General features: G+C 22.5%; 2 protein-coding genes across 4 annotated transcripts in view; both read left to right on the top strand.

Moving 5' to 3' along the window:
- LOC122511726 (trichohyalin) overlaps nucleotides 1-23264 on the top strand; it is a 193626-nt gene that overhangs the window by 120000 nt on the left and 50362 nt on the right. For 2 of the 3 annotated variants that reach the window (XM_043627159.1, XM_043627156.1), the window contains exon 1: nucleotides 15556-15574. The exons of the other annotated variant lie outside the window; for it this stretch is intronic. In XM_043627159.1, the coding sequence (XP_043483094.1) occupies nucleotides 15572-15574 (3 nt within the window). In that variant the 5' untranslated portion in view covers nucleotides 15556-15571. Of the gene's footprint in view, nucleotides 1-15555; nucleotides 15575-23264 lie in introns of those variants that run through there. 3 annotated transcript variants of the gene reach the window in all.
- Nucleotides 1533-3331, top strand: LOC122511727. Its single transcript, XM_043627160.1, has 2 exons — nucleotides 1533-1768; nucleotides 1865-3331. Exons 1-2 carry the CDS (start codon nucleotides 1676-1678, stop codon nucleotides 2816-2818), a joined length of 1047 nt encoding a protein of 348 aa, XP_043483095.1. The 5' UTR covers nucleotides 1533-1675; the 3' UTR covers nucleotides 2819-3331.

Raw genomic sequence — 23264 nt, 5'->3', positions numbered from 1 at the left:
GATCATTTATATATTTGCCAATAGGAGAGTTGTTTTTTATATCCCTTTTTTTCATTCACTTCCTTTTTTACCCGTTGAGAATATTATTATAGAATATTTTTTTTAATTTATTTTATTTTTTTTATTGAGTTTTATTTATTAGTTAGTTTTTTTATTTATCCACTTTTTATTTATTTCTTTCTTTTTTATTTACATATTTTTATTTATTTACTCAGGCTTCGCACTCTTCTACTAAAACCTACTATTTTCTACTTTTTTTTAAGTTATGCTACTATTTGGGTACTTTTTCTAGATTTCAGGCACTAAAAGCTACTATTTCTGTTTTTCTGAGAATTTACACTCCTTCAAATTCGCTAATACTAGAAATCAAGAAACTATTTTCAAAAATTTTAATCAAATTCTTTAAAACGATTCAATTATTTTCAAAAAAATATTCGAAATTCAATTATTTTTAATATCTAATATTTTCATATAAAATTTCGCAAAAGAATTCAATTATTTAAACAAAAAAATTGATAAAATTCATCCAAAATTCAATTATTTTCATAAATAATAAAATTTCAACAGGAATTCAATTAATTTAGAATATAGCATTTTTTAAAAAAATTCGAAAAAATCAATTATTTAACAAAATTTTTATACAATTCTTCATAATGATTCAATTACTTTCACTAATAATAACATTTTTCATAAAAATTCAATTTTTTAAAAAAATATTTGATAAAATTGAGGCCTCGGATCGAAGAACTCGACCGCCGCTCGACTGCACGCTGCCAAGCCAGTCAAAGGTACAAAAATATCAAAAAAATTAAAATCTGAGTTTTTAATTTTTGAAAAATTCTATCTTGTAGGAAATGAGATGCCGCATCTTTTTTTCCTTTGACATTTTTTTATAAAGTGAATACTTTAGGTAATAAAAAAATAAAACTGAAAATTTGTAATTCACAAATTTCATTGATTTTTTAAACATAAATCATCGTATCTTCGTCAATTTATGATGAATTAATTTGGAATTGGATATACAACTTCATTTTATTATACTAAAGGCAATAATGCAATAAAAACTTCAAAAATAATTAATTGTTTAACAATTTTTTATTATAAGCAATAAATAACCTCAAATTATGCTTTTTTATATTCGCTGACAAAAAGTCTGCAGGGAATTTTACAATTCAATAAACTTCCAGTGAGACAATTGTTCGTGTATATATAAGGAAGTTTTTTGCAAAGTTTGAAGTAATTTCATTAAACGGTTTTGAAATTATTGAAGTTTTAAAAAAGCGTGGTGACGCGCAAGTACAATTCTCCTGCATAATATAAACTGATGTAGCATAGAAAGACTAAGCAGCTTTTCAGTTTTTAGTTAACAATTTTTTCGATTAATAAATATTATTTAAAATTAAAAATTTTAAATATTATTTAATGTTTAACATTTTATCTAATAAATAAAATGAATATAATATTGTTTAGAATATATTAATATCTAAAATTATTTGGACATACAAAATGTGAAGTTTATTTTGATACAATAATAGTTTAAAATTTCGGTACTGAGTGACTTTTGTTTATAAACTTTGAGGTATAGTTAAGCTGTGTCTGTCGTATTGACAGCAGTGAGATTTTCTTTTCTTTTAATTTTGTAAACTATAAGAAAAAAGGTGAAATATTTTGAAAAATGTATGAAAAACGTGATGAAATACATGTTAGAAAAAAAGTTAGACAAGAGAAAAATTGGAAAGCAAATGTTATGAAGTTGGCAAAAAATAAGGTATTTATTTTATTCAATGTCTTTAATTGTTGTTAACAAATTAAACTTCTTTTGGCCTGTTTCTTTAGCATTTAAATTTGTAATTAAATATTTCAGGGAATGGAATATATTTCTACTTCTAATAAATTAATACCGGCAAAGAAATTTATTCCTGTCAAAAAATGTTGTTTTAAGAAGTGTTTTGAGCAAGTTGATGTTTCACAACAAAAAGGATTCTTTAATTTTTTTTGGGAATCAGCTGGAGATTATAAATCTCAAAATTTTATATTAAATGGATTAATGACGAAGAAGCCATTTGACAGAAATCGAGGAACTGTGGTTTTGTGGGATTATTCTTTTATTTTTACATCAGAGGAAACATTGCATGTTCCTGTTTGTCAAAAATTTGTATGCAATTTAATTAATATAAAAAAGGGTAGATTTACTACAATTCAAAAAAAATTGTTGAATAATGAGTCACTTGAGGATCATCGAGGTACACATAATAATCGTAACTTACGATTAAATGAAGATTTAAAAAAAATGATATACGAACATTGTATGTTAATACCTCACAGTGCATCACACTATGCTCAACAAAAATCAAAATTACTATATTTTGATAACCCTGAGCTTACAATCAGGAAGCTACATAAATTGTTTCTCGAATATCATTATAAAAAAACTTGTGATTCTAATCCTCCTATTAGTGAATCGACTTATTCCAAATACATAAACCATCATTTAAATTTTAGTTTCTCGAAACCTCGCACTGATGTGTGTAATTTTTGTTTTGAGCATCGAAACAGTCCCAAAAGTACAGAATTTAAAGAACATAAAACACATGTTACTAATCACAAGATTTTAAAACAAAAATTATTATCTGATAAAGATGCGTTATGCTTAGAATTCGATTTCGGGCAAAATTTACAATTACCAAAAATTCCAGTAAACGAACAGTATTATAAACGTCTAATTTCTTTAAATGTTCTAAATATTCACACATTCGGCAAAAACAAAAATAGTTATATGTATTTTTTTTATCGAAAATCAACTAAAAAAAGGTGCTAATACAATTTGTAATTTTCTATTTGATGCCATAAAACGCGAGCTTCAATTAAATCATTATAACAAAATTTATTTATTTTCGGACAATTGCGGTGGCCAAAATAAAAATTACTTATTACTTAACTTCCTTACACTATTGTCACAAAAATTACAGTTAGAGATCCAACATTTATATCCAGTTAGAGGCCACAGCTATTGTTCATGTGATCGAAACTTCGGACTTTATGGCCAAAAAAGTAAAAAAGCTGAAGTTATTGAAATCGATGAAGATTACTTTCAACTTATAAGAAGCGCAAGAAGCCCACCTTTTATATTAATTAAACCAACTGACATTATAATGCATGATTTTGAACAATTAATACCAAAGAAGTGTACGATTCCCAAAAATTTGAATATTCGAGATACTGTTAGAATTATTTATTTTCCCAACAATCTTGTAAAAGTTTATCGCGATTACAATGAGAAAGTTAATGATTATATTATAACTTCGGAGGTAGACTTCGATGATTTGCTTAAAATGCCATCACCACCTTCTGGTGAAATAAGCAAAGCAAAAGTAGACGATGTTTCAGCTTTAATTAGATATTTAAGTCCGAAAGGAAAAGAGTTTTTTTTAAACTTATTTAAACAAAAACAGTGAGATTAAAAAATTTTTTATTAAAAGTATTGATATTAGTTTTAAAATGTTATAGTTACAAAAGTTAATTTTAATTTATTAAATTAAGTAAATGTTAAATGTATTAAAATCCAAATGTTACAAGCAAATCTAGCATACGTCAATATACTTTAAACATTTATGTTTTCATGAAATGTCACATAAACGTTAATACTTTGTTATTAAATAACATTAAATAAACTAAATAATGTTAGCTTTTCATGTAAGCTTTCTTGTATTAACTATTATTTAAGTTTGCATTGAAAACTTAGCCTTTCAATGCTACATCAGTTTATATTATGCAGGAGAATTGTACTTGCGCGTCACCACGCTTTTTTAAAACTTCAATAATTTCAAAACCGTTTAATGAAATTACTTCAAACTTTGCAAAAAACTTCCTTATATATACACGAACAATTGTCTCACTGAAAGTTTATTGAATTGTAAAATTCCCTGCAGACTTTTTGTCAGCGAATATAAAAAAGCATAATTTGAGGTTATTTATTGCTTATAATAAAAAATTTTTAAACAATTAATTATTTTTGAAGTTTTTATTGCATTATTGTCTTTAGTATAATAAAATGAAGTTGTATATCCAATTCCAAATTAATTCATCATAAATTGACGAAGATACGATGATTTATGTTTAAAAAATCAATGAAATTTGTGAATTACAAATTTTCAGTTTTATTTTTTTATTACCTAAAGTATTCACTTTATAAAAAAATGTCAAAGGAAAAAAAGATACGGCATCTGATTTCCTATAAGATAGAATTTTTCAAAAATTAAAAATTCAGATTTTAATTTTTTTGATATTTTTGTACCTTTGACTGGCTTGGCAGCGTGCAGTCGAGCGGCGGTCGAGTTCTTCGATCCGAGGCCTCAATTCTAAGCAAGAATTCAATTACTTTCATCAATAATAAAACTTATCGAAGAATTAAAATTAATACTATTTTAAATTAATTAATCGAAACATTCAATTATTTTCACAAATGAAGTTTTCCATAAGAATTCAATTATTTAAAATAAAATTTTCATAGCACTTATTATATATTTCGAAAAAATTCATTATTAATAAAAAATGTGTATATAATAAAATTCTTATGAAGAATTCAATTATTTACAAAAATAACAAAATTTTTCACTGAAATTCAATTTTTTTAAACATTTTAATCAAATTTTTCGCAATAATTCAATTATTTTCATAAATAGTTAAATTCTTCTCAGTAATTCAATTATTTTTGAAAATTTTAATTAAATTTCTTCGCAAGAATTCAATTATTTTCATAAATAATAAAATTCATCGGAGGATTTCAATTATTTTTAATATAAAATTTTATAGGAATTGCTCAAAAAATGGAATTATTCTTAAAAATTTAATTTCAATTCCTCAAAAAAATAAATTATTAAAAAAATGTTTTTTTTTAATTCTTTGAAAGGAATCAATTATTTACAAAAATATTAGAATTGTTCACAGGAATTCAAATATTTTCGAATATTTCAATAAAATTATTCGAAAGAAATCCATTATTTTAATTACAATTTAAATTTTAATTCTTTGAAATTTTTGAATTCTTTGAAAGGATTCAATTATTTACAAAAATATTAGAATTTTTCACAGGAATTCAATTATTTTCGAATATTTCAATAAAATTGTTCGAAAGAAATCAATTATTTTAAATATAATTTAAATTTTAAATTAAATTTTTTTGAAATAATTCAATTATTCTTCTAGATTTCAATAAAATTCTTCCCAAGAATTCAATTATTTACATAAATAATTCTTCGAAGGAATCCAATTATGTCGATAAATAACAAAATTATTCCCGAAAATTCAATTATATTGAGGAATTTTAATAAAATTCTTTGGAAAATTCAATTATTTTGGTAAATAACAATATGCATCACAAGAATTCAATTATTTTTAAAAGTCATAAATTTTTTCTTGGAAATTCAATTACTTTTAAAAATTCTAATAAAATCGTTTGCAAGAATTCAATTATTTTCATAAATAATAAAATGCTTTTTAGGAATTCAATTATTTAGAAAAAAAAATTTAATAAAATACCACACAGACAATCAATAATTATTGTCAAGAAGTTTAATATAATTCTTTGTAAAATTATTTAATTATTTTTAAAAACTTTTCGCAATTTAATGATTTTTAATAAATACAATTTTCTTAAAATTTTCAGACAGAATTCAATTATTTAAAAAAATTTTTGAAAAAATCTTCGTAATAATTCAATTTTTTTCATGAATAATAAAAATTTCTCAGGGATTTAATTATTTAAATTAGAATTTGCATAAAAATTAGTAGAAAGAAATGAATTGATTTAAAAATTTTTATACAATTCTTCGCAAGAATTAAATTATTTTTATAAATATATTTAATAAAATATTTAAATTTAAGAAATGGTTTGTAAAAATTTTCGTAAGAATTCAATTCTTTTCATGAATAATAAAAATTTTCATCAATTCAATTATTTAAATTAGAATTTGCATAAAATTATTATTCAAAAGAAATGAATTATTGAAAATTTTTTATAGAATTCTTCGCAAGAATTAAATTATTTTTATAAATATTTAAATTCTTTTATGAATAATAAAATTCGTTGCAGGAATTCAATTTTTATTTGCAGGATAAGAAAGAAGTAAATATTTTTTTATGAAAATTAGGAAAAAATCAGGAAAATAAAAAATATGGAGTGTAAATTTTGTCAGTTTTGTGAAGTGTCTAAAACGATTATTTTTTTTTTTTGGTCGTCAAGTATAATTTTTCGATAGCTACTTTTTTACTACTTTTTTTAGTTTCAAAACTACTTTTTGCTACTTTTTTAAAATTAATTATCGGTTGCCAAGTCCGTATTTCTTTCTTTCTTATTTACTTTTTTGTTTATTTACTGTTCATTTAGTTTTACTCAGTTTTTATTTGCTTATTTATTTTTTCACTTACTATTCATTTAGTTTTATTTACTTTTTATTTGTTTATTTATTCTTTCTTTTACTATTTTATTTCGTTTTCATTTTTTTATCTATTTTTTTTTTTTATTTACTATAGAAATTCAAGATAATTTTCCACTTGAAGGGAGAAAAAATGGGAGAGGGGGGGATTAATTTAATAAATAAATAAATAAATAAAATTAATTGAATTTTCGAAAGGAAAAAAATTTCCTAAAAAAGAGAGTTGGGGGAGGAAAAATGTAGTAGATAGGTATTATATTCACTAGATTCCTCGCGGGGACATGAAGAAATAGAGTGATTAGGCGTGTGCTCTACTTTCACGCGCATGTAATTAGCGTTTATAGGGCTTCACTCTTTATATTATATATTGAAGTTCGCTAACTATGTTGAGTGCTATTTTATAATTCCCTCATATAATCCTTATTTCGTTATACTCCTGCACTTATATTCGTCATAAAACTTTGTTTTGCCAATCTCTTTATATACAAACAAGCACGCAAATCATTCCCCTAATGATGCTCCTCTTGATTAAGCTAATGGGATTATAACGAGAGATTTCCTGTGTAATGCGCAAGAACTCGTGGAAAAAATTTTGCAAGTAATTGATAATACTGATATACAGGTACATATACAATATATGGTCATAAAATTTTCCTTTTTTCTCTCTTTTTCTCTGGGGTAAAAATTTGCAATGCTCAATTTTTGAATTAAAAACCATTTTTTTTATACAGTCAACTCTCGATAAATTAAACCTCAATGGAGGGGAAAAAATTAAAATAATCGAAAGTTTATTATTTATTGAATTTTACTATCCAAATATTTCTATGGACACAGTTTTTCTAATGATATCAAATTGAGACAAGAAAACGTATTGAAAGTGTTGCGATGCAACATTTCGATACTTTTTTTTGTCTCAATTTAATATCATTAAAAAAACTGTTCGACCAAAATCAAGAGATTCATTTTACCAAAAGTTTAATTATCGAGAAATGACTATAATGGTAATAATAATAATAATAAACTGTTAAATTATAAAAGAAATAATAAATAAAATGAAAGGAAGATTTTTTTTCTTAATTCTTGAGTATTGTTGAAAAATATGTTTCAAAATTTTTAAGATTAGGTTTCACGGTCAAGTGTGCGTGAATATTGTATAAATAAATATTGTGTAGAAAAAAAAATGCGTAGGCGACTTCCGTAGGTAAAAATTTTTTTGTTGTCTATTATAATGTTTTTTTGGACGAGAATCGAGATTTGTCGCCTCTATCCTTGTCCTCCATCGTTCATGGCGATTTCATGGTAACTCGATAGGAATAGTAGCACACAGAGCAAGGACCATAAACCATATGGCAGGATAATAATATAAGAGCGACCGATCCTTCCAAGATAAGTCTTATACCGATTTATATTGGCGTGATTGTAATTTACTGCTTCTATATACACACAACAACTATAATACCACTTATTCTCTCTACAGTTATCATTTTCAATTGAGACAAAATAAAAAGAGTTTTGCTAATTTCAACGCATTTTCATTCATATATTCAATTGAGAACAAAAGAAAAAGAATTCGTTAATAATAACACAATTTTTGTAAAATTCAATTATTTTTCTAAATTTTTAGTTAGAATTCTTCAAAAATAAAATTATATTTAAAAATAATAATTTTCTAGAGTAGAACAATGAAATTCTTTAAAATACAAAATATATTTTAATTTACAATTTAATTTTCTAAATTTTTAGTTAGAATTCTTCAAAAATAAAATTATATTTAAAAAAATAATTTTCAAGAGTAGAACAATAAAATTCTTTAAAATAGAAAATATTATTTTAATTTACAATTTAATTTTCCAAATTTTTAGTTAGAATTCTTCAAAAATAAAATTATATTTAAAAATAATAATTTTCTAGAGTATAAAACAATAAAATTCTTTAAAATACAAAATATATTTTAATTAAATTTGTCAAAAATTTACAGTTAATTGGAAATTTGATTCAAGTTTTTTAAAATTATTTACTAGAATTTATCTATAATAATTTTTAATTACAATTCATAAAATAAAACTAATTCTTTTGTCACAGTTTCGAAGTTGAAGTCCACAACGTTGATCAACGAAAAAAATTTATTTAATGCAATCAAGTATTATTTTTAATTAAATATTTAATTGTAAAATAATTATTATCAAAACATAAATATCAATCCTTTTTTTCTAAATATTTTTTTTGTCAATATTGCTGCGTAATTTTTAATTAATTTACTTAGTGAACAATTTTTTTCGTTGATCAACGTTGTGGACTTCAACTTGGTTGTAAGGTAAATATTAAGATTTTTTTCTAATATTAAGGAAAAATATTAATATTTTTCCAATAAAATTTCTTTCTCTACAAAAATGTTGAAGAAAATTTTCTTTTTTCCGAAAAATAATAAGAAAGGGGAAGTTAATAATTGTTTTTCCTTTTTTTTCTTTATTAATTAGTGAATAAGATGTATTGTTTTTGTTGATGCGCTGAATGTTTATGTGTCAGAGGATATTGTGTATGTATATTTTGAATGTACATGCTGAGAGAAGACTTCGTGGTGGGTAGGAACTTTGGTTGGACGGATGGAGTAAAAAAGGGGTGTGGAGAGGGGTCAAGACAACGAGGAGACGACGAGTAGTATTATAGTAGTAGTAGTAGTATTTCCTTGGAGAGATGAGGGCATCGCCCTGACCGTGACCTAGCCATCGCTTCGTACTCCACGTTTATATACGCGCCTCTTCTTGCAGTTTTCGTACCTTGCATTTTACGTCTTATACGTATACATATATACATCTCCCCATCTTCAATTTTTTTTTTCAAAAAAAAAAAAGAAAATAGAATTTGTTAAAAGAATTCTACAAAAAACGGCCTTTTTTCTATTTAAAATTATAAATAAATGAATAAAATAATAAATATAAATAAATAAAATAATTGTTCCGTATATTTGTTAAATAAATAAATAAAATAAATGTCTGACTATACAGGTTTTTTTCTACTGAAAATATGAATTTGGTCAGTTCTTTTGAAAAAATGTCCGAAAAGACCGTAAAATTTGATTGAGAAAAGTTAGTAAATTGTACAATATAATTTGGAGAATTTTAGAGAAATATAATTACAAATGATTGCAGAAATTCAATTATTTTCAAAAACAATAAAATTCTTCGCAGATTTTCAATTATGTTCAAAAAATTTTTTAAATTCTCGTCAAAATTTCAATAAATTTTAAAAATAATTAAATTCTTCTCCAAAATTCAATTATTTTCATAAAATAATAACAATTTCACAGGAATTCAATTATTTACAAATTTTTTATAAATTTCCGCGCAATCATTCAATTACTTTAATAAATAATATAACTCATTGCAGAATTTCAATTATTTGTAATACAATTTTAATCTCGAATTTCTCGAAAAATGTAATTGTTGTTAAAATTTAATTTCAATTCCTCGAAAAAATCAATTATTTAAAAAAATGTTTTTTTTAAATTCTTTGGAAGTATTCAATTATTTACAAAAATATTATTCAATTATGTCAATATATAACAAAATTATTCCCAAAAATTGAATTATTTTGAGGCATTTTCATAAAATTCTTTACAAAATTCAATTATTCAATACATTTTTTATTTATATATTTAAATAATTGAATTCTAGTAGAATTTTCTAATAAAAATTGATTTAAAAATGGGTTTCAGTTGAAATTTTATAGATTATAATTAAATATTAAAAGCATTAGAGCGTGAATTTTTAGAAATAATTGAATTTTAAAAAGCTTTTAAATTGAAATCTTTGAAAATCTGAATTTTTATATATTTTTAACTAACAATTCTGTGGAATTAATTTTTTTGAGAAAGTTTAATTGCAGATTTTTTTTCTAAAATAATTATTTATTTTGTTAAATTGAATTGTAAACAAATGAAATTGAAAATTCTCAAAGAACTTTTTCAAAAATTATTAAAAATAATGCATTTATAGAAGAATTTTAGTTAATGAACGAAAAAAAATTTAATTTTAGAAAAGTTCGCAAAAATTAAATATTGTTCAAAAATAATAAAATTCTTCTTAGCGATTCAATTATTTTCACAAATAATAAAAAACTCATCGCAGAATTTCAATTATTTTTAATACAATTTTAATCAAATTTCTCGAAAAATGTAATTATTCTTAAAAATTTTATTAAAATTTGTCAAAAGGTTTCAATTATTATTTAAAAATTTTTTGTTACGCGCGAATCGTGGTGTTTCATTTATTATTATTAGTATGCAAATTAAAAAGAAAAAATTTATTTCAAATATTAATTTTAATTCTAGAATAATTTCAAATTCAATATTAAAAAAATTCAATTTTTAACAAATTTACTAATTAATTATTATTCATTGTTTTCAAAAATTTTAATATAATTTTTCACATGAATTACATTATTCACAACACAACTTTAATAACATTTCTCAATAGAATTCAATTATTTTTAAAAATTTCGATTAAATTGTTTATGAAAATTGAAATCTTTTATTAATACAATTTTAATTAAATTACTCGAATGAAGTAAAGAGAGAAAGAAGTTTTTCAATTAATTTCGAAAATTTTAATAAAATTCTTGCCAAGAATTCAATTATTTACAAAAGTAATAAAATTCTTGGCAGACATTTAATTTTTTTTATAAATAACAATATTTTTTGCAGGAATTCATAATAATTTATCTTTATAAATAATAAAATTCTTCTTCAAAATTTAATTATTTTCAAAAATTTTAATGATTTTCAATAAAAAAAATCTACTATATTAATAACATTCTACGCAAACATTTAATTATTTTTAGAAATAATAAATTGTTTCAGAGCAATTCAATTATTGAAAAAAATTCTTACATAAATTCTTTGCAAGAATTCAATTATTTTCATTTTAATAATAAAACTTATTGCAGAATTTCAATTATTTTTAATACAATTTTAATCGAATTTCTCGAAAATTGTAATTATTCTTAAAAATTTTATTAAAAATCGTCGAAAGAATTCAATTATTTAAAAATTTGTTGATAAAATTCTTTTTGAGAATTCAATTTTAAGAAACATTCAATCAATAAATTATTTATTTGCATTTTATTTGTATTTAAATAATTGAATTTTAGTAGAATTTTTTAATAAAAATTGATTTAAAAATGAAATTCAGTTAAAATTTTAGATAATAATTGAATATTAAAAGCAATATGTCATTAATTATTAGAAATAATTTAATTTTGGAATTAATTTTTTTTAAAAAGTTTAATTGAATTTGTTTTATATTATTTTAAGTTTTTATTTTCTATTATAAATTTAATTGAAGAATTTACAAATAATTGAAAATTCGTAAAAATGAAAATTGTAAACAAATGGATTTGAAAATTGTCAAAGAACTTTTTCGAAAATTATTAAAAATAATTGATTTGGAGAAGAATTTTAGTTAAAAATTCTTGAAAATAATAATTGAATCGATAATGATTTTATGACTCGGTCATCTTTAATTATTATAAAACATGAAGAAATCGATGACTCCGAATCGAAGACTCGGAGTTATCGATATCTTCATGTTTTATATTTAGAAAAATTTAATTTATAGTTTTAATAATCCTTATTAATAAAATCAGATGTCTGTCTGTACATTGCTTAAAACTTCAAAATGTTAACATGATTAGTTATTATGGACATCAGAGATTCCAAAAATGTTCTTAAAAAATTTAATGTATGTATGTATGTAGGGGAATGTAGTCAAGGTTGGCCTACTGTCTAGGTAGGCCACTCGCGTTTTTTTGTCAAGTTCACTAGCGCCACCTACGCGCATTTTTGTCGAAGCTTGTCTTAGTGAAACCTAACTTTTTGTTCAATTACATTTTCGGAAAATCGAAAATTGTGTTTTCTGTGACGTCGGTACAAAAAAAGCTCAAAAAAAGTTTTGTGCATAATGTGAAAAACCATTAATAAAAGATAAAAAACAAATTGAATCGTCAAGGCAAGTATGCAGAAAATTTGTGGGACTCATGGTTGAAAGAAAAACAAAGTAAAAAATCGAATCCCGAAACGTATTTCTTTATGGTTACAACAATTCGGTAATGTTACTTACTGTCAAGGTCGGCCACTATGTGTTTAAAATGCGCAAAGATGAGGACGAGCTACTTCATTTGCAAAAACTGCAATTCTGTATAACTCATAATATAATTGATCATCTTATTAATATTTTTATTTAATTTTATTAATATTTTAGTGCAAAACTTTTTTTTATTTATATTTATTTTTTTATATTGTTTATTGTTATTATTTTGTTATTTCATTAAGTTACAAACTGTAAACAATAAAGAATCAATTTTCCGTAACTCCAAACATGTTATTTTATTTTTTAACGATTAATGCCCTTTGAATTTTAAACATGGCCGACCTTGACTGTAATGGCCAACCTGGACTACAAATTTTTTTTTTTTTAAATCTTTATAACTTTTTCATTTTTAAACCTGTCAATTTACTTTGTACAGAAAAAATGTTCCTATTAAACAGGACTTTCCAACCATATACTTCAATTGTCCAAATTCATTTTTTAAAAAAAGTTATAAACAAAAGTCAAAAAGGTGGCCGACGTAGACTATGTTCCCCTATGTATGTATGTATGTATGTATGTATGTTTGTCTGTCACAAAAACTTTGTACCCCAATCACACAAAAACATGTGAATCGATTTAAGTCCAACTTGGTAGGTTATTAGGTATTGACCCAAGGAAGGTTTATAAATTTACAGATTTAAAAAATATTAATTAGAACGGGAGATATTCAATTTTTTCGAAAAATTCAAAAAATCGAAAATTTCAAAATTTTTTATTTTTCATGGATTGCTTTTGAAGTTTATATACTTGAGTATTATATGTTATTTAGTCACATTATAGCATAACTTTGCAAAAAATAAAGTCCTATAACTAATATGTAAGTATAAAAATGTTTTCAAAAAATCGAAAATTTCAAAATTTTACATTTTTTTATGGATTGCTTTTAAACTTTCTATATTTGAGTATTACATGTTATTTGGTCACATTTTAGCATAATTTTTCAAAAAATACTATTCTACAACTAAGATGTAAATATAAAAATATTTTCAAAAACTTGAAAAATGGAAAATTTCCAAATTTCACAATTTTTAATGGATAGCTTTTAAACTTTCTAAAAATGAATATTATATGTTATTTAGTCAGATTTTATCATAATTTTGCAAAAAATACTATCCTACAAGAAATATAAAAAAATTTTCAATATATCAAAAAATCGATACTAATTACTATATAAAGTATAATTCAGTAGTATTTTTGGAGTCTCTGATTAATATTTTGATGTCAAAATAGTGCAATTCAAAATTATTTATCAAATCAATCTAATATTTTCAAGAAGTTCAGAAATATTGAAAATGGAAATTTTTTATGATTAAAATGATTTCGCAGGATGTCAAGAATTGTAAGTCACCTGTGATACAATACAAGCATATTATGCCACTAGGCAAAAACTTACATGTTAAAACGTTTTTTCATTTTAACTCTAGATTTAACTTTAAGAGATGTTTTGAGCAATGTAAAGACAAAAGTTAACACGGTGTCTATTTTTGTTTAACAAAATTCCCTGCTTTGTCCAAACTTTTCACGGTTTATCTCTTTTTTGTCAAATTTAAATTTACTTGATTTTATCCATAAATAAATCTACAAATGGCTATAAAAATTTACTTATTTTATGAAAATACTGTTTCTTAAGTTCATATAAATATAGATTGTATTACTTGCTGTCGTACAGTTTTCTGTTTATACTAATACATTTAACTGGGTATCTACCAAACGGGAAAAACTGTAAAAAGCTGGGAATATGCCGAACCGGGAATTTTCCTATCAAATTAAGAAAAAGTTTCATTATATTAATTCGCTTTTAAAAAATTGCTTTTTACTTCAATTTTTATTGATGTATAATATTTATGAAAACAGACCCGAGTCAAAATTTAAGCCCTACTTTCAGCCTAAAATTTAGGTCTTATGTTAGGTTTTAGCAGTCGTAACGTAGGGTCTACTTGCGATACAATTAGTTCCAATTAGACTCTACTATAACTCCAAAAACTGTATGGAAAATTTAATTTTTTTAATACATTAATTAAAGTACTACAAATTGATAAATATTCTTCTCTGCATTTGAATTGGTTAAAATAACTAATTTGATAACAAAAAGTCAATCACTGATTCAAATAGTAATATTTTCCTACTAAAATAGCTATAATGGTAACTAATTATTATTTTTTTCCGGTCAAATTAAATTCCCTAGCTATTTCCTGATTTTCCAGATTGGTAGAAACTTAAATGTATTGGTAGAAACTAAAACCCGTCGAAGACGGGTACGACAGCTAGTAATAAATAATATTAATAATAATTACAATATTAATAGTAATAATAATAAGAACAATAACGATAGTAAATGAAAAATATCGATAAGAACAATAATAAAAATAATAATATAGTGAAGAAAATAAGAAAAAATGAAAAATTAATTCTTACACTCGCCTTCTATATACATATTGTAATGAACAAGAAAAAAAGAGTGAGAGAGAGAGGGGGGGGGGGTTAATGAAGAAACGGATGCTCTGAAACGATCACGACACTGCTAGACATTTATGAGCGCACAATTTTCTGAGACGCTGAACATGTTTAGCAAACCACGACGATTCGTTTGAGCTATCAAACATTCTGCACGTTTACATTTTACCTACCCCTTACTATATACAACCGTTTATATTATGCGCTTACATTTTCATTTGCATACATATACATAGCCTTGAGATCCTAATAAGCAAAGAAACGATGTTCGTCGATAAAAGTAAACACGTATGCTCAGTTTTCTACGCTTTTGCCACATTATTTTCTCTTTTCTCTCTCTCCCTCTCTCTTCCTCTCTTTTATGCTTAATGGGAAATTAAAGCCAAAATGGAAAGTGATATAAAGTAGAATTTTTTTTTCTTTTTCTTTTTTTTTTTTTTTTTTGAAGTCTTCGAACATTATTTCAATCAAGTGTTTTGTTTGTTTCAGGTGAGCGTTCATTAGCAATCTTCATTGGTATGGTTCGAATGCATCTTTATGGTATTTATTCATTTATTTATATTTTTAATTTTTTTTTATTGAATATTTTATTATAATGCAATTATAATAGTCTGTGAAAATTAAATAAAATTTTTAAGCTTTCTATACTCTCTAAATTCGATTTTGTAAAAATGTTTACTAATTTGAATCAGTGACTGACGTTCTGCTTTTGAATTAGCAAAATTAGTGGAAATTACTATTTATTAGTAAAATTTACGAAAAAGTCGGAAAAAAGTCACATGAAATCTTAGAAAAAACGACAAAAAGAAAACACGAAATTGTCAAAAAATCACATTTCTCGACAACAAATACATTAATATCAAACAATCCGGAATAAAATTTCAAAAATTTAATAAAATTCATAGCAAAATTTTAATTAGGTATTTTTAACATTTTTTTAAAAATTCTCTTTAAAATGTCAATTATTTTTATAAATAATAAAATTCTTCTCCGAAATTCAATATTTAAAAAAAAATTTTAATAAAATTCTTCTCTAAAATTCAATTATTTTCAAAAGTAATAAAATTCCTTGCAGAAATTCAATTATAATCAAAAATTTTTTTAAATTTTTCGTCAAAATTTTATAAATAATAAAATTCATCATTAAAATTGAATTATTTTAAAAAGTTCTGATAAAATTCTTTGCAAAATTCAATTATCTTCAGAAGTAAGAAAATTCTTGGCAGAAATAAAATTTTTTTTTTAAATTCTCCTCAAAATTTCAATTATCTTTGTAAATATCAAAATTCTTCTGCAAAATTCAATTACTTTTAAACATTTTTAAAAAAAATCTGTTCAAAATTTCAATTATTTTCGAGAGTAATAAAATTCTTCTCTGATATTCAATTATTTTCAAAAATTTTAATAAAATTCTTGTGAAAATTTCAATTATCTTTATAAATAATAAAATTCATCCTAGAAATTCAAATATTTTTAATTTTTTTTTTTTAATTTCTCGTGAAAATTTTAATTATCTTCATAAATAATAAAATTCATTCTGAAAATTTAATTATTTTCAAAAGTTCTGATAAAATTTTTTGCAAAATTCAAATATTTTCAAAAGTAAGAATATTCTTGGCAAAAATTAAATTTTTTTCAAAATATTTTTTTAAATTCTCCTCAAAATTTTAATTATCTTTATAAATAATAAAATTCATCCTAGAAATTCAATTATTTTTAATTTTTTTTTTAAATTTCTCGTGAAAATTTTAATTATCTTCATAAATAATAAAATTCATTCTAAAAATTTAATTATTTTCAAAAGTTCTGATAAAATTTTTTGCAAAATTCAAATATTTTCAAAAGTAAGAATATTCTTGGCAAAAATTAAATTTTTTTCAAAATATTTTTTTAAATTCTCCTCAAAATTTCAATTATCTTTATAAATAATAAAATTCATCCTAGAAATTCAATTATTTTTAATTTTTTTTTTGAAATTTCTCGTGAAAATTTTAATTATCTTCATAAATAATAAAATTCATTCTAAAAATTTAATTATTTTCAAAAGTTCTGATAAAATTTTTTGCAAAATTCAAATATTTTCAAAAGTAAAAATATTCTTGGCAAAAATTAAATTTTTTTCAAAATATTTTTTTAAATTCTCCTCAAAATTTCAATTATCTTTATAAATAATAAAATTCATCCTAGAAATTCAATTATTTTTAATTTTTTTTTTAAATTTCTCGTGAAAATTTTAATTATCTTCATAAATAATAAAATTCATTCTAAAAATTTAATTATTTTCAAAAGTTCTGATAAAATTTTTTGCAAAATTCAAATATTTTCAAAAGTAAGAATATTCTTGGCAGAAATTAAATTTTTTTCAAAATATTTTTTAAATTCTCCTCAAAATTTCAATTATCTTTATAAATAATAAAATTCATCCTAGAAATTCAATTATTTTTAATTTTTTTTTAAATTTCTCGTGAAAATTTTAATTATCTTCATAAATAATAAAATTCATTCTGAAAATTTAATTATTTTCAAAAGTTCTGATAAAATTTTTTGCAAAATTCAAAAATTTTCAAAAGTAAGAATATTCTTGGCAGAAATTAAATTTTTTTCAAAATATTTTTTTAAATTCTCCTCAAAATTTCAATTATCTTTGTAAATATTAAAATTCTTCTGCATAATTTAATTACTTAATAATGTTTTATAAATTTGCTTCCAATAATTTAATTATTTTCATAAAAAATAATTAAAAATTATTTTTTTTTAAAGTTTTATAATATAAAATATAATGATTTTGTCAGTCGGTCATCTTTAATTATTATGAAACTCCGAGTCAAAGACTCGAAGTGATCGATTTCTTCATGTTTTATCACAATTTTTTATAAGTTGTTTAATTTCAAAAAGGTTTGAAATTGAATCTTTTGAAGAATTTTAATTCATATGGAAAAATAATAATTAAATATTTATTTTAAAAAGAAGTAAATTTGATGTTTTCAAAAAATTTGAAAGAAATTTGTAAATAAATGTAACAAAACATTTTTTTGACTCAAACTTTTTCCTTTTAAATTAAAAAAAAAATTTTAATTTCAGTGGCATTTTACTAAAAAAAAATCTCGAAAAAGTCGATTAGTCGCATTTTTTCACAAAAAAGTCGAAAAAAGTCACATTTCCTTAGAAAAGTCGAAAAAAGTCGAAAAAGTCGTACAATCTGAGCCCTGTTATTAGAATTTACTACACGGAGAGACCGAGATTACTAATTTTTGTATAAAATCACACTAGAATTTACTATATTCACATTGCAACCACCGGAAATAAGGGGATTTTTTGTATTTTTTACTATTTTCTACACTAAGTCACTAATCCGACAAATATTCACCAAATTAGCAAAGTTTCTTACTATTTCGTCCAATAGTTCCAAACAACTGTAGTAAACTCAGAAGTATTGTGTACGTAAAATTACTATAGTCGTTGTAAATGCAGAAAGAAAGAGTGAAAAGAAAAAATACGGATTTTTGTCGCCGGTTTCCCGTCAATTCTTGACTAATGGAGACAAACTGGAAGGATTTTTACATACACAGACACACACACACTTATATATTTGTTGGATAAATATTTGAAGACACACACATGTTTATTTCACTTATATGTATAGACGCGGTTAACTAATACACTAATACACAACTGCACGCACGACGACGAATTTCACTGAAAGTATACATCTTTGTTTCCTTATATATTGAATGATGAAAATTTACAGCACTTACGAGAAAGCAGTTTACTTTTAACAACTTATTATAAGACATAGTTCTTGGGACAGGAATAGATGCAAAATTTATTAATTTATAATGGTCACTTTCTGAGATAACGAACGACCTACGTTTCCCTTTATATTTAATTATTGTAGATAATATCCAAATTTATTTTACATACGCGAAACATAGTCACTGTCAATCATCGGATGGCATCGGCTCATTTACGGAGATTGACGAAGTTAGCAACCAATAGAAATGCAGGCGCCATATGACTGCGCTCGCTAGCCACACTTGCTCACCAAAAATTACTACAGTGGATAGAAAGTTTTAGTGGAAAATGTCTTCATTTGTCAGATTTTGTCTAATTAAATTAGAGAAAACTATAATCAATTTTCGCTACATTTACAACTCTTACACAAAATATTAAAACTTGCTATTTCAATGTAGCAAATTTATCTATTTCTTTTGTAAATTTATCTAATTCTGTAGTATATTATGCTAAAAATCCCCTTATTTCCGGTCATTGCAACCATTTTTAGTAATTTTTGCAAATGTGGGTCTCTCCGTGTACTTATTAGTTAAATTTAAATTCAAAAACAAAAAAGTCTTTATTATGAGTAAATTTGACTAATTAATTAGTTGAAATTACTACTTATTAGTAAAATCTACTAATTTAAATTTTAAATAAAGGAAAAATAATTCAGTTAATAGAATTCACATTAAAAGATAAAAATTTTAGCACTTTAGGCGAGATAAAAAAATATGTTAATAAGAGGGAAAAGAATCCTATGGGAATTTTACGACACTTACGTAAACGAATTTGAACCTTCTTTTATTTTTGGAGTAGCAAAAAAAAATTATACCAAATTATAAAAAGATACCAAATAAAAATTATAATATACCTACGAAAGCAAAAAAAAAATAAACTTGAGCATCTATTTTTGAATGAGAATATACCTACAACCTCTGAAAATATTTCCTGGAGAGTTGAAAGCACATAATCTAAATTTAGTATCGAGATCTATCGAGTGGATGAGCATGAGAGCAAATAACACACACATAAATACACACGAGTTTTACTATATTTATACGATTGAATACTCAATGACCGTAAAACACCATGACACAGTTTTGACGGCTTACACTTATTTCTCTCTCTCTCTCTCTCTCTCTTTATATATTTCTCTCTCTATCTCTCTCTCTCTTCAATATAATATTGAAGGAACGATCCACAAACTTATAAAAAAGATATCGCTCTTTATGTACCATAAAATTTTTGCGGCATTTTATATCGGGACACACATACGGTTATAAATAGTTTACTCCCATTGAAAATGAGCAAACGATTATATTCTTGAACCGCTGGTGTGGTTCGTTTCTTAAAATTTATGGCATTCATTTTGCTGCGCCTACAAGAGCAGAACTCAAATATGGTCACACCCGCACGCGAAAACCACCCGCAAGACAATGGAAAATATTCCGGAAGTGCCAAAGCTGTGTTTTGCTATCAGTTCCGTCATTTATATTGTCGTGTCCTTTTCAGGGTCGAGAGATAAAAAAATTCTTTGATTTATCGTCGTGGTGATTTTTTTTAAATTTAATATTTACCGCTCAGGGAGATATAGTGGAAATTTCGAACAAAGTTCATTGATAAAAATTGAAAATAAAATTTGTTATTTAGGTAAAAACCTAAAATTAAATTTTAATATTAAAAGCAATTGGAGTAAAATTTAATTTGTTAAAAATCAGTTTTTGGATCTTAAATTTAATATTAGATATTAGATAATTTAATATTAGAAAAAAAGAGAAATTTTATTATTAGAAAAAATAGAGGAATTTTAATATTTAAAAAAAATATGAATGAAATTTGATATTAAAAACTAAATATAAATTTTTGTCCTAAAAACTAAAATTAATTTTTTATATTAAAAAAAATTTGAATAAATTTAAAGAATATTTTATTTAAAGGCACGTTCTGCACTTTTGGACATTAAAAAAACAATTAATTAAAAGTTAATTAAAAATTATTGAAATTATAATTAATAAAACTTTATTTATTATATTATCATGTGAATTTTCGGATTTAAAATTTAACACAGCTGGAAATACTGAAGGTTGAAAGAAAATTTATTAATAAAAATTTAATTTTAATATTAAAAAATGCATACAATGAAATTTAATATTTAAAAACTTCACTTACTAAGTGCATTATTGATTATTATTATTAATTTCCAAAAATTCTGATAAAGTTCTTCGTAAGAATTCAATTATTTTCATAAGTAAAAATATTTTTCTCAAAAATTCAATTATTTTCACAAATCAAAACATTCTACAGAAGAATTCAATTATTTTTATAAATGCAGGAATTCAATAAATTATGTTCAGTACAATTCTAATAAAATTTCACGAAAAGGATCCAACTATTTTTAAAAATTTTTAACACAATTTTTCTAAAGAATTCAATTACTTTCTAAAATTTTAATAAATTTCTTCGAAACAATTAAATTATTTTTATAAAATACTAATTTTTAGCAAGAATTAAATTATTATTTTTATAAATAATAAAATTCTTCTGAGAATTCAATTATTTTGGGTACAATTTGAATAAAATTCAATAATCAAATATATTCACTCCGAGTCAATTTGACTCGGAGTGATCGTTAATCTCAACGTTTTGTTTATATTTAAGACTACCGAGTGATAAAATTTAAAAATTATAGTTAAATAAAATTTGTTATTGAAAACTAAAATAAAAATTTGATATTAAAAAAAGTGGAATAAAATTAAAAACTCGAATAATTTAAATAAAATTTAATATTTAAAGAATTAGAATAAAATTTAATAGTTCAAATGTTTTTAATTTTCTAATTTTTGAAAATTATTTGAATTCTTGCAAAGAATTTTATCAAAAAATTTGAAAATAATTGAATTTCTACTAAGAATTTTATTATTTAGGAAAAGAATTAAATGTTTTCAAAATATTTTAATTAAATTTTTTTCTAGCAAAGAATTTTATTGAAATTTTTCAAAATAATAAATTTTTCCTAAAGAATTTTATTACAATTCTTCAAAATAATTGAATTCCTTCGAAGAATTTTAACTCTAATTATAAAAATAATTGAATTCTTGCGAAGAAATTTAAATAAAATTTTTTAAAATCCTGATTAAATTCTTTTGAAGAATTTCCTTGAATTTTTTTCAAAAAAACGGAGTTTTTTCTAATAATTTTATTTTAAATTTTTGAAAGTATTTGAATTCTTTTGAAAAATTTTGTTAAAAATTTAAAAAAATAATTGCATCCTTTTCGTAGAATTCTTCTGAAGAATATTTTGATTTGTAAAAATAATTGAATTACTGCGAAGAATTTCATTATTTATAAAAATAATAGAATTCTTGAGAAGAATGTTTTTATTCATAGAAATAATTGAATTCTTGCGAAGAAATTTAATTAAAATTTTTTTTAAATAAACGGAGTTTCTTTAACAATTTTATTTGAAAATTTATTTGAAATTTCAATTAAATTTTGTTTAAACAATTATGTAACAGTTTTTGTAAATAATTAAGTTCTTTTAAAGAATTTCTTTAAATTTTTTGAAAATATTCTCGTTTTTATAAAATAATTTTAATTGAAAATTTTGAAAATAATTGAAATAAACAAAGAATTTTTTTCATTTTTTTTAATATTCGTGTGTGTTAATAATTATAATTATAAAATTTAATTATTGAATTTTATTAAAATTGTATTAAAAATAATTGAATTCCAGAATAAGAATTTTATTATTTCTAAAAATAATAATTTAATTCTTGGTAAATTAATAAAAATAATTTGTTTCGAAGAATTTATTAAAATTTTAGAATGTATAATTGAATTCTTTTGAAAAATTTTGATTAAAAATTTAAAAAAATAATTGCATCCTTTCCGAAAAATTTTATTACAATTGTACTGAAAATAATTGAATTCTTGAGAAGAATGTTTTTATTTAATGAAAATAGGTAATTGAATTCTTGCGAAAAATTTTGTCAGAATTTTTGGAAATTAATAATAATAATTAATAATGTAAGTGAATTTTTCAAATTTTCAATATAAAATTATACAGAAATTGAAGTAAATTATAATATAATATTAAAATTAAAAATATGAAAAACTTATTCAAATAAAACAAAATAAAAAAATTATTTAAATTAAAAAAATGAAAAATTTAGATAAATTAAAAAAAATTGAATAATTATAATAAAATTATAATTCTACCAGTAATAATTTCTTTTTCTCGGATACAAAAAAAATCAGAAGATGGAAAATTGGGAAAAAATGTTTATTTGCAAAGTAAGAGAACAGGATATGCGTGAATTCGGCGTTTATTTATTGAACAAATGCAAATGCAGTTTTAATAATATTTTTTTGTGTAAAACATCTTGTTCCGGATGATAAAATTGACAAATAATTCAGCAGCCAGGTTATATACATAGAGAGAAATAAACGATCGTGA

Source organism: Leptopilina heterotoma, unplaced genomic scaffold, assembly GCF_015476425.1.
Source record: "Leptopilina heterotoma isolate Lh14 unplaced genomic scaffold, ASM1547642v1 Lhet_9, whole genome shotgun sequence".
In the NCBI taxonomy this organism is placed as follows: domain Eukaryota; kingdom Metazoa; phylum Arthropoda; class Insecta; order Hymenoptera; family Figitidae; genus Leptopilina; species Leptopilina heterotoma.
This window is presented reverse-complemented; position numbering and strand designations above follow the sequence as displayed.

Bases quoted from the DNA above. Each gene is read 5' to 3' on its own strand.
- LOC122511727 (XM_043627160.1), top strand. From the start codon at position 1,676: ATGTATGAAAAACGTGATGAAATACATGTTAGAAAAAAAGTTAGACAA. The intron at 1,769-1,864 runs GTATTTATTTTA...TAAATATTTCAG, and splicing joins TGAAGTTGGCAAAAAATAAG to GGAATGGAATATATTTCTAC.